The 12,212-nt window shown below is 43.0% G+C and overlaps 1 protein-coding gene across 1 annotated transcript in view; it reads right to left on the bottom strand.

Annotated features, from left to right (window-relative positions):
• The window catches only part of tatdn2 (TatD DNase domain containing 2), a 35,362-nt gene extending 30,614 nt beyond the window's left edge, over nucleotides 1-4,748 (bottom strand). The window contains exons 1-2 of the mRNA XM_072582684.1: nucleotides 4,636-4,748; nucleotides 3,302-3,684 (exon numbers count right to left, since the gene is read on the bottom strand). Of these exons, the coding sequence (XP_072438785.1) occupies nucleotides 3,302-3,684; nucleotides 4,636-4,675 (423 nt within the window). The 5' untranslated portion in view covers nucleotides 4,676-4,748. The remainder of the gene's footprint in view (nucleotides 1-3,301; nucleotides 3,685-4,635) is intronic.
• Between the last annotated feature and the right edge of the window lie 7,464 nt (nucleotides 4,749-12,212).

Raw genomic sequence — 12,212 nt, 5'->3', positions numbered from 1 at the left:
CTCAATCACCTGCCCTGCCTTATTTCCCTAAGGGTAGGTCAAGTTTTGCACCTTCCCTAGTAGGTACATCCACAAACTGAATCAGAAAATTTTCTTGTACATGCTTAACAAATTCCTCTCTATCTAAACCTTTAGACTGCCATAGTTTATGTTTGGAAAGTTAAAATCCCCTACCATAAGCACCTTATTCTTCCTACGGATTAGCAATTTAAAAAGCCAACCGACCCTCCAAAGAAGTATAATGAACAAAGCATTTCACAATCACAAGGATTCTCTCTTTGATTACTGAGATTCAAATAAACAAGGCCAGTCTGGCACTTGTAGATCATGAATATTAATTGTTATTTATCAGTCCAGACCTTGCTGCATTAAGGAACAGGCTTCAGTATCAGAGTTATGAATGGTACTGATCATGCAAACATCAGTAAAAATCTCCACTTATCTTGTGACAAAGGGAAAGTCATTGATGAAATAGCTAAAGGGTGGCTGGGCCTAGCATACCATCTTAATAAACTCTGTTATCAATGCCTTGGGACAGAGATGACTGCCCAACAAGCCACTACCTTCCACAGAAGTGGAGTGAGGATTATCAGATCAGCCACAATCTCATTGAATGTCAACAGACTAAATGGGCTGAATGGACTACTTGTGTTCTTACATCTTAGGTTATTGAATGGTGGGGTAGGAATGACAGACTGAATGGCCTGCTCCAATCAAAGCTCCTAAGTTCTGCCACATCTAGGGCCTTGAATGATGGACAATTCAACAACTAACAGGCAGAGGATACTCCACAACCATCCCCAGCCTCAAAGGTGATGGTAACCAGTCTTTAGGTGCAAAAACAATTTGTGGCCAGTTTTATTCAGAAGTGTTAAGTGATGATTGAACCAGAGTGCCTTTTATTCACACCATCCCCATAACAATGCACACCAATAGTAAATAAGAAATCTAATAATCTCTACATTAAATATGCTTAAGATTGAACTTCCGCAGCCTTCTGTGGAGAAGGATTCCAAAGGTTCACAAAGATGACTTATCTTGGGCATAATGAATAGTCATTTAGCTTCTCTGCCATTCCTAGTCTCTATTTTAAATTCTCCTGACTGTCTAATGGAGACATTAGTTTTAGCCAAATGTGCCCTTGTTACATACCCATAGATGCTTTTACAGTCTCTTCATGTGTGTTTTGCTAGAGTGCATTCATATTCTATTTGCCCCTTCCTTATCAGCTTCTTGATCCTCCTTTGCTGTTCACTGAAACCACCAAATCATAGAATCCCTACAGTGTGGAAACAGGCTGTTAGGCCCAACAAACTCACACTGATCCTGCAAAGAGTAACTCACCCAGACACATTCCTACATTTACCCCTGACTAATGCAGGTAATGTACACATCCCTGAACACTATGGGCAATTTAGCTTGGCCAATTCACCTAACCAGCACATCTATGTACTGTGGGAGGAAACCAAAGCACCCAGTGGAAACCCATGTAGACATGGGGAGAACATGCAAATTCCACACAGACCTCACCAATATGGGGATTGAACCTACAATCTTGGTGTTATGAGCACCATGCTCTAAGCATTTGAGCTACTCAACCGTTAGACTTACTACTTTTCAAGCAACCTTACAGGCCTTATCTTTTCATCTTCCATAATCCTGAACTTCTTCATTAGTCATGGCTGGCATATCAAGGTGCAAGTAATATAATAAATAAATAAATAAAATAAAATAAATAAAGACTATCCATCGCCTATGTACTGACATGCCTTTTAATATTTTCCCAATCCACTTCAGCCAACTTCTACCTCAAATGTTTCCTTTATTCAAATTTAACACTTGCTTCAGATTGAACGGTCTCACTTTCAAACAAATGTAAAAGTCTAACATTGTGGTCACTCATCCATAAAAATTTTTATTATAAGAGATTGTTAGTTCATCCCTTTTCATTGCACGATACCATACTTAAAGCAGCACACCCTCTAGTTGGTTCAACATACTACTCAAGAATACCATCACTAACACTCCAGGAACTTCTTTCAATTTTAGTCATCAAGTTGATTTACACATTGAAGTCATTCAAGGTAACTGTGTTGCCTATACTATATGCCTGTCTCTTCAGATTAATACCGATCTGATCGGTTGGTCAAAAGATTGCTTAGTTTCATTAAAAGCATTCTGCCTCCAATGTTTAACGTGTATTGTTGCTCTGTTAATAGACTTACCAGGCTAGCAATTAATTTTTAGGTATGCCTGGTGTTGCTCATTGAGTAGCCTCCTGCACACCTCACCCAGGCAGGCTAAGTCCCTTGACTTGATGGCAAAGTAGTAAAAAATATTCAGGGCTACGAAGTTACAAATTATGGTTAGACAATATTCTGATCACCTGTAACAACCAAATTAAGTCACTGAGTTATTGGATTTCTTCTGAATCTAAATTTTGTTTTTATGTAGAATTCCTACAATGCGGGAACGGCCCTTTGGCCCAACAAGTCCACACCGACTCTCCGAAAAGTAACCCACCCAGACCCATTGCCTACCCTATTACTTTATATTTACCCCTGACTAACGTACCCAAACTACACATTCCTGAATACTAACCTGCACATCTTTGGATTGTGGGAGGAAACCAAAGCACCCTGAGGAAATCCACACAGGCACAGGGAGAATGTGCAAACTCCACACAGTCACCAGAGTCCCTGGTGCTGAGGTAGCAGTGCTAACCACTGAGCCACCTCACCACCCCATCCTCTCCCTTCACCCACTGGCTAAAAACAATGACTTTTTAAAATGTTTTCACAACGCTGAAGAAAGGTAATATCAACCTGAAACATTAACTGTCTCTCTACATAAATGCTATTAGACCCGTTGAGTATTTTTGCATTTTTTTATTCTTTACGACTGTCAAGTATCTGCTTCTGTTTGGAATAAATTTCATTTAGGGCGTAAAGTTGTCAATTTTTTTATCATTACCTAGAATTGTGAATTCTTAAGAGCATGAAACAGGAAGTCCCATTTAGTACATTCCTTTTGGCGGATAGCACAACAGTCAGACTATTGACTAACCCACACAACCACAGTCATGTGTGCACCTCTAAAAAAGATAAAAATCTGGGAATTCTTCCACACAGAACATAACTAATAATCTATTTGAATAGTCAAATAGAGACTATTAGTAGGCTAGGACAGTAAGGATGCAAAATCAAAAAACTATCACTCTACCCACATATCTAAAAAGTGAGACGGTTGATAATTTACAGGAAATTCCTTTTATGCCAGAAGAACATTGTGACAATGATACCTCATCAGCATGCTCCAGACTTGGTGATCTTGATGTTGATCTCTTCGGATTGTGATTTTTGCCACCAAACAGTGTCTTCCGAAGTGAAATACTCCTTCTCCATTGATTTGTACAGTTGAAGACAGCACCATGAGTTTCTGGTGTGGAATTCGCTTGTTCAATACCACTAAAGGCTGGCCCCATTTCTTTGTTAGTCTTCAATGCGATTTTCTGAATGCTGTCTACACGATCCAGCTCAGAACCATTATTGCTTTGTCTGGCCTGCTTCCAACGTGAAAACTGAGGCATCTCTCTTGCATATTTTCTTGGAGATTCAATGGAGTCATCATCCAAACTAAACTTCACCTTTCGCTTTTGATTGCTTGACTGCATCACTGCTTCAGCTATATTAAACAAAAATAAATGTCAGTCATTAAGCACTCAGAGGCTCCCACTTGAATACAGAACACTTTTCATGTGTCACTGGACTAGTAACCCCAAAGCCTCCAATGTTTAACATGTATTGTTGCTCTGTTAACAGATCCAGAGACAAGTTCATATTCTCACAACAGCTAGGAATTAAACCTACATTTAAAAAAACTAGCATCAGTAATGGTGACGTGAAACTAGCAAATTATTGCAAAGATTAAATCTGGTTCACTAATGTCCTTTAAAAAGAAATCAATTGCCTTTACCCAATCTAGTCTTTAGGTTACTCTACATCAATCATGTGGATGATGTTTAACTGCCCCTCAAAATGGTTTAGCAAACCATTCAAATGCATTAAACAGATCCGAAAAAACACAAGTTAGGCACACTTCGGTTTAACCAGTAGACTGAAATCTAACAAAAAGGTACACATTTTAGGACTTGTGAGAAAAACTGAAAAAGCTATTGAGTCAAGCAATACAATTTTGTTCATGCAGGGTATTCCAGTACTTTCAATGCCTGGGCTGAGGTGTTTGCCCCAGGAGGACAGCTCGAGTAAACTAGGGTTACCCACTTCTAAATTCTATGGCATGAGAGAGAAAAACTTCTTGAAGCACAATGTTTTCAGGGTACCTCTGCAGTACCCAATTCCCCCTTTCTGGATTAACAGCCCAGCCATAAAGCCACTGGTCCTTCACCTCCCCATAAAACATCTCCCTCACATTCCCCATTATACTTCTCGCTCAGGTCTACCACCCTTGGGTGCAAGCCCTTTCTTTCTGTTGCGATTCACAAAAGCTCTTTCCACCCTCCTGAATGGCGAGCAGCGCTGCCTGCTCCCCCCCCAAACCTGTCCCTATTCCAAATCGTTGCACTTGTATATGCACTTCCCCCTCCTTCCTCCCCCCCACGAAGCTCGCGCTGACCGTTAGGCCTCCGCACGCCCCTCTTCCAGTTCCCACTCATCGCCACAACCGCCGTGAGGGCGGCGCGAGGCGGGGGGGGCGGGGCGGGGCAGACCGCTCCACACCACCGACTGTTCCCGCTCCTCTCGCGCACAGAGGGGGGGGGGGGGGGTCAGGGGCGGCCCGGGGGGAGATAACAGGCGGGAAGGTGACAGTTTATAAGCTTGAGGCCCTGCATTCTTGATTTCAATTTGTGGAAGCAATTGTGAACGGGGTGGGGCCGCTCAGTTTCAGTGCCTCACCCCACACCCCACACCCCACACCACCACCACCTCTCCATGTGGTTAAAGGATGGGCACGAATTTGAAGTGTTGGGTAGATGAGCGGATTGTGCAAACAGTTTGTTGTGCTATCTGCTGAAAAGGATGCACTAAATGGGACTTTCTGTTTCATGCTCTTGAGAATTCACAATTCTAGGTCATGAGGGGGTACAAAAAGAGACAACTTTACTCCCCTTCAGCTAACCAAGCAGAGACCACGCGCCACAACACCGTGTCGTTGTCATGTTAAGAGGTTTCAGGCTTTAAAACAGTTTGCTAAATCCTCAAATTTATCACTTTCTGCTGGCCAGTTTTCCCTTCTTGCCCATCTTATGGAAACAATGCAACAACAACAAAAAAAGCAAAATACTGCAATTATTGGAAAGCTGAAATAGATCTGAAGCAAAGTTCTGGAAAAAACTAATTTTAAAAAAAAAACAAAGAGCTGGGGATGTTGGAAATCTGAAACAAGACAGAAATTGTTGGAAAAACTCAGCAGGTCTGGCAGTATCTATGGGGAGAAAGCAGAGTGAAAGTTTCCAGTCCAGTGACCTCATGAAACCTGATATCAAAAGCTTTACTATGTTATTTGTTGTTGTGCTCAATCTGTTAAATTCTGGCAGAATGAAGAAAGTTCCAACTGCTCTTTGAGATGCCATGACAATCATGAACTTCAAAAATGAAGACAATTTAAACTGTGGCAAATGTGGGCATAGAATATTGCTCTCAACTGTTGACAAAGTCCTAGCTAAGTTATTTATTGCCTGTTATCAACTTCAGAGAATGTCCTTCCAGTGATGCAATGTGACTTCTGACCCACCAGAGGAATTATCAATATGATCCTCATAGCACACTAAGTTCAGCAAAAGTGCAAAGAGGAGAACAATCCTTTATACTTTACTTTTTAAATCTCGCAAAAGTTTTTGACACCATGTGCACTTTGAAATGTGCTATACCAATAATTATGCCCAACTAAATTCACAAATATAATTGGTTCACTGTCCAGGTTGTTCTCATTACTTATTAAAAGTCGTACTCGTTTATTTAACATGATTTGTCTGTAATGCAATTTGTGAATTGTCGAACTTTTGGAAAAAGTGAACTCCCATTTACTGTTCTATGATTCTCATCCTAGCAGTAGATATCGCAGTGCACAGAGGACTAGACTTCGCGCCAGCATCATGTAATCAGTTTGCTCGTCTACTTTCTCATGAAGTTAAAAATCACACAACACCAGGTTATAGTCCAACAGGTTTAATTGGAAGCACACTAGCTTTCGGAGCAACGCTCCTTCATCAGGTGATAGTGGAGGGCTCGATCGTAACACAGAATTTATAGCAAAAATTTGCAGTGTGATGTAACTGAAATTATACATTGAAAAATTGATTGTCTGTTAAGCCTTCTCGTGAAGAGCTTCGTGAAAGGTATTGTGAAATATTTGTGTTAGTGAACTTGGAAAAGCATCATGAACATGTCTCTACGGCCTGAGGACAAGAACCTGGGCACAATCTGTAAGTTGAAATAAAAGTGAAGTTTCACTGGAATTGACAAACAGTAAAAGGACAGTGTTAAGGAGCAGTTTGAAGCTTGGCTTTGTTGTTTGTATTAAAAGCTTTTTTTCTCTCTTTTATTGAAAAAAAAGTTCAAATGTTAAAGAATATCTGCAGACTCAGTTGAAGCTGTTTTAGTGACTAATTGCTGTGGTAACCAACTGCAAAAAATACCAGTAGAGGGACTTGGACATGGTCAGTCAGCTGCTCAGGGTGGTCAAAGTCAGGAAACTAAACACATGGTGGGTGAGGAAGAGAAAGGTGGATAGCAGACTGTTACTGTTGGTGCATGTGAGGAGATGTCCTGAGGGGATGAGTAGGCTGTGCAGAAGAGATTCAGGGTTAAAAAATGTGTTGCTGGAAAAGCGCAGCAGGTCAGGCAGCATCCAAGGAGCAGGGGAATCGAATTTTCGGGCATAAGCCCTTCTTCAGGAATGAGGAAGGTGTGCCAAGCAGGCTAAGATAAAAGGTAGGGAGGAGGGACATGGGGGAGGGGGGTTGGGAATGCAATAGGTAGAAGGAGGTTAAGGTACGGGTTATAGGCCGGAGAGGGGGTGGGGTGGAGAGGTCGGGAAGAAGATTGCAGGTCAAGAAGGTGGTGCTGAGTCCGAGGGTTGGGACTGAGATAAGGTGGGGGGACGGGAGATAAGTTGGGGGGAGGGGAAATGAAGAAGCTGGAGAAATCTGCATTCATCCCTTGTGGTTGGAGGGTTCCTAGGCAGAAGATGAGGCGCTCTTCCTCCAGGCGTCGTGTTGCCATGGTCTGGCAACCCTCCCCCAAGTCCCTCCTCCCTACCTATTATCTTAGCCTGCTTGGCACACCTTCCTCATTCCTGAAGAAGGGCTTATGCCCAAAACGTCGATTCTCCTGCTCCTTGGATGCTGCCTGACCTTCTGCACTTTTCCAGCAACACATATTTCAGCTCTGATCTCCAGCGTCTGCAGTCCTCACTTTCTCCTAGATTCAGGGTTAGTCAGGGTCAGATGTTAGCAAAGATGAGAAAGTGAGTGGGGAGGATGTTGCAGGAAATGGCAGATACAGTAGCAGAGAGAGTGAATGTGAGATATCAATGAGAAGGTGGGGCACTTACTGGCAGAGTGGAGAAGATCATTGAGTTCTTACATTCTGTGCATTCCTTCAGGTGGTTGAGACTGCGCTGGCCTGGATGGTAACCCTAGTCCAGGTTGGTGTGGTTACAGTAGAATGGCATCCTCTGTTGGCCTGGGAGCAAAGGACTCCCTGCCTTTGCATCACCCTGTCCCCATCAACAGCATCTGCACAGCCCTGCCCACATCAGCAGCACGCCCATGTCCCTGCCCACAAAGAGAGGTATCAATTTTCCATTGTCTGCCATGTCCAGGGCTAATGTCAGGAACCATACACAGCAGCTCCAGACTGACAGCTCTTGCCTCGATGCACGATATCTTTTTTGAGATGGTGCTGCACCACAGATGTTGGTCAATTCTGGGAGATCCAGGAAGGAGTGAATTGTTTTGGAAATGGCACGTGGTATGATGGTGCGAGAATGTGTGAGAGGGACACCGAAGGATGAGGTAGGTAATAACTCAGGCAAGTTTTGTAAAATAAGGTGATAGATGTCCCCAAGCATCACGATGTGAAACCCCCCCAAAAACCTGACAAAACTGACACCGAGTGAAAGAAATTAAGCTTCAGCCCTTGATCTATCAAGGCAAGTTTCATTCTGGGATCGAACTTGTGCAATGCTACCATTGGATGGGATCAAAAGACTGACTAGAATGTAGTGGAGTAAGCAGGTATAGATGGCAATCGAGTTGAAGATTTCTGATGAATTGCACTATATAGTATTATACAATATGTCAGTTATAACAGGTAAAAATTAACTTAGACTGTGCTATCGTTTATGTCAGGCTAACTATTATTTTTGTTTTGATTTTTACTGGTATTTTTGGTAATTCACCCCAACCCTGTTTTTTCAATAGGCCCCATTATTTCTACATTACGATTTTCCATAACACAGTGTTGCATCGGAATACAACTATGGCATTGTGGGAGATCTATCTGTATGAAAACCTACACATCACAGTACTATGTAATAGCTCCACAATAGGCCCCTTCCCTGTCAACACAAATACCAAACACAAGTATATCATTGTACAATACCACTTTTTATCTTACTTGCAGCAATGCTATAACTTACCACTGACAGACTGCCTCCAGATGTTATAATTTTTACGGTTAATGATAACCTCTTCAACCTCAACTGACTAAAGGCCAAACCAAGATAGCAACCGCTTCTGTAACAGAACTCTAGTATGCTATGACACAAGTCAATTTGTTTTGATTGAATCTAGTCACATACCTAAGTAAAATGAAAGATTTTTTATTTTGTGAGCAGTACAGCCAAATCATAGCAAATCATAGGGTCATAGTCATAGAGATGTACAGCATGGAAACAGACCCTTCAGTCCAACCTGTCCATGCCGACCAGATATCCCAACCCAATCTAGTCACACCTGCCAGCACCCGGCCCATATCCTTCCTATTCATATACCCATCCAAATGCCTCTTAAATGTTGCAATTGTACCAGCATCCACCACTTCCTCTGGCAGCTCATTCCATACATGTACCACCCTCTGTGTGAAAGAGTTGCCTCTTAGGTCTCTTTTATATCATCCCCCCCTCACCCTAAACCTATGCCCTCTAGTTCTGGACTCTCCGACCCCGGGGAAAAGACTTTGCCTATTTACCCTATCCATGCCCCTCATAATTTTGTAAACCTCTATAAGGTCACCCCTCAGCCTTCGACGCTCCAGGGAAAACAGCCCCAGCCTGTTCAGCCTCTCCCTGCAGGTCAGATCCTCCAACCCTGGCAACATCCTTGTAAATCTTTTCTGAACCCTTTCAAGTTTCACAACATCTTTCCGATAGGAAGGAGACCAGAATTGCACGCAATATTCCAACAGTGGCCAAACCAATGTCCTGTACAGCCGCAACATGACCTCCCAACTCCTGTACTCAATACTCTGACCAATAAAGGAAAGCATACCAAACGCCTTCTTCACTATCCTATCTACCTGCGACACCACTTTCAAGGAGCTATGAACCTGCACTCCAAGGTCTCCTTGTTCAGCAACAGTGCCTAGGACCTTACCATTAAGTGTATAAATCCTGCGAGGGTTTACTTTCCCAAGCTTCAGCACCACGTATTTATCTGAATTAAGCCCCATCTGCCACTCCTCAGCCCATTGGTCCATCTGGTCCAGATCCTGTTGTAATCTGAGATAACCATTTTTGCTGTCCACTACACCTCCAGTTTTGGTGTCATCTGCAAACTTACTAATTGTACCCCTTATGCTCACATCCAAATCATTTATATAAATGACAAAAAGTAGAGGGCCCAGCACTGATCCTTGTGGCACTCCACTGGTCACAGGCCTCCAGTCTGAAAAACAACCCTCCACCACCACCCTCTGTCTTCTACCTTTGAGCCAGTTCTGTATCCAAATGGCTAGTTCTCCCTGTATTCCATGAGATCTAACCTTGCTAATCAGTCTCCCATGAGGAACCTTGTTGAATGCCTTACTGAAGTCCATATAGATCAAATCTACTGCTCTGCCCTCATCAAACTTCTTTGTTACTTCTTCAAAAAACTCAATCAAGTTTGTGAGACATGATTTCCCACACACAAAGCCATGTTGACTATCCCGAATCAGTCCGAATCAGGATATATGTACATCCTGTCCCTCAGGATTCCTTCCAACAACTTGCCCATCACTGAGGTCAGGCTCACCGGTCTATAGTTCCCTGGCTTGTCTTTACCCCCCCTTCTTAAACAATAGCATACGTTTGCCAACTGCCAGTCTTCCGGCACCTCACCTGTGACTATCGATGATACAAATATCTCAGCAAGAGGCCCAGCAATCACTCCTCTAGCTTCCCACAGAGTTCTCAGGTACACCTGAACAGGTCCTGGGGATTTATCCACTTTTAACCGTTTCAAGACATCCAGCACTTCCTCCTCTGTAATCTGGACATTTTGCACGATGTCACCATCTATTTCCCTACAGTCTATATCTTCCATATCCTTTTCCACTGTAAATACTGATGAAAAATATTCATGTAGTATCTCCCCCATTTTCTGTGGCTCCACACAAAGGCCGCCTTGTTGATCTTTGAGGGGAGAAAGTGAGGACTGCAGATGCTGGAGATCAGAGCAGAAAATGTGTTGCTGGAAAAGCACAGCAGGTCAGGCAGCATCCAAGGAACAGGAAAATTGACGTTTCGGGCATAAGCCCTTCTTCAGGAATCCTGGAGAAGGGCTTATGCCCGAAATGTCGATTCTCCTGTTCCTTGGATGCTGCCTGACCTGATCTTTGAGGGGCCTTATTCTCTCCCTAGTTACCCTTTTGTCCTTAATATATTTGTAAAAACCCTTTGGATTCTCCTTAATTCTATTTGCTAAAGCTATCTCATGCCCCCATTATGCCCTCCTGATTTCCCTCTTAAGTATACTCCTACTGCCTTTATACTCTTCTAAGGATTCACTCGATCTATCCTGTCTATACCTGACATATGCTTCCATTTTTTTCTTAACCAAACCATCAATTTCTTTAGTCATCCAGCATTCCATATACCTACCAGCCTTCCCTTTCACCCTGACAGGAATATACTTTCTCTGGATTCTTGTTATCTCATTTCTGAAGGCTTCCCATTTTCCAGCCGACCCTTTACCTGCGAACATCTGCCTCCAATCAGCTTTCAAAAGTTCTTGCCTAATACCATCAAAATTGGCCTTTCTCCAATTTAGAACTTCATCTTTTAGATCTGGTCTATCCTCTTCCATCACTATTTTAAAACGAATAGAATTATGGTCGCTGGCCCCAAAGTGCTCCCCCAGTGACACTTCAGTCACCTGCCCTACCTTATTTCCCAAGAGTAGGTCAAGTTTTGCACCTTCTCTAGTAGGTACATCCACATACTGAATCAGAAAATTGTCTTGTACACACTTAAGAAATTCCTCTCCATCTAAACCTTTAACACTATGGCAGTCCCAGTCGATGTTTGGAAAGTTAAAATCCCCTCCCCTAACTACCCTATTATTTTTACAGATAGCTGAGATCTCCTTCCAAGTTTGTTTCTCAATTTCCCTCTGACTATTGGGGGGGTCTATAATACAATCCCAATAAGGTGATCATCCCTTTCTTATTTCTCAGATCCACCCAAATAACTTCCCTGGATGTATTTCCAGGAATATCCTCCCTCAGCACAGCTGTAATGCTATCCCTTATCAAAAAATGCCACTCCCCCTCCTCTCTTGCCTCCCTTTCTATCCTTCCTGTAGCACTTCTATCCTTGAACATTAAGCTGCCAGTCCTGCCCATCCACACTTCTGTTCTCAGCTGTACCTGTCTCAGATCGATCTCTTTCCTCACTATCTCCCTGGGTCCCACCTCCAACCCCCCCCCCCCGCCACCACACCTTACTAGATTAAATCCTCCCGAGCAGCTCTAGCAAATTTCCCTGCCAGTATATTAGTCCCCTTCCAATTTAGGTGCAATCCATCCTTCTTGTACAGGTCACTTCTACCCCAAAATAAATTCCAATGATCTAAACATGTGAATCCTTCTCCCATACACCAGCTCCTCAGCCATGCATTCATTTGCTCTGTTCTCCTATTCTTGCCCTCACTAGCTCGTAGCACTGGGAGTAATCCAGATATTACTACCCTTGAGGACCTCCTTTTT

This window comes from Chiloscyllium punctatum, chromosome 12, assembly GCF_047496795.1.
Source record: "Chiloscyllium punctatum isolate Juve2018m chromosome 12, sChiPun1.3, whole genome shotgun sequence".
Classification (NCBI taxonomy): domain Eukaryota; kingdom Metazoa; phylum Chordata; class Chondrichthyes; order Orectolobiformes; family Hemiscylliidae; genus Chiloscyllium; species Chiloscyllium punctatum.
The sequence above is the reverse complement of the archived record's forward strand: the minus strand, read 5'-3'. Positions and strand labels throughout refer to the sequence as shown.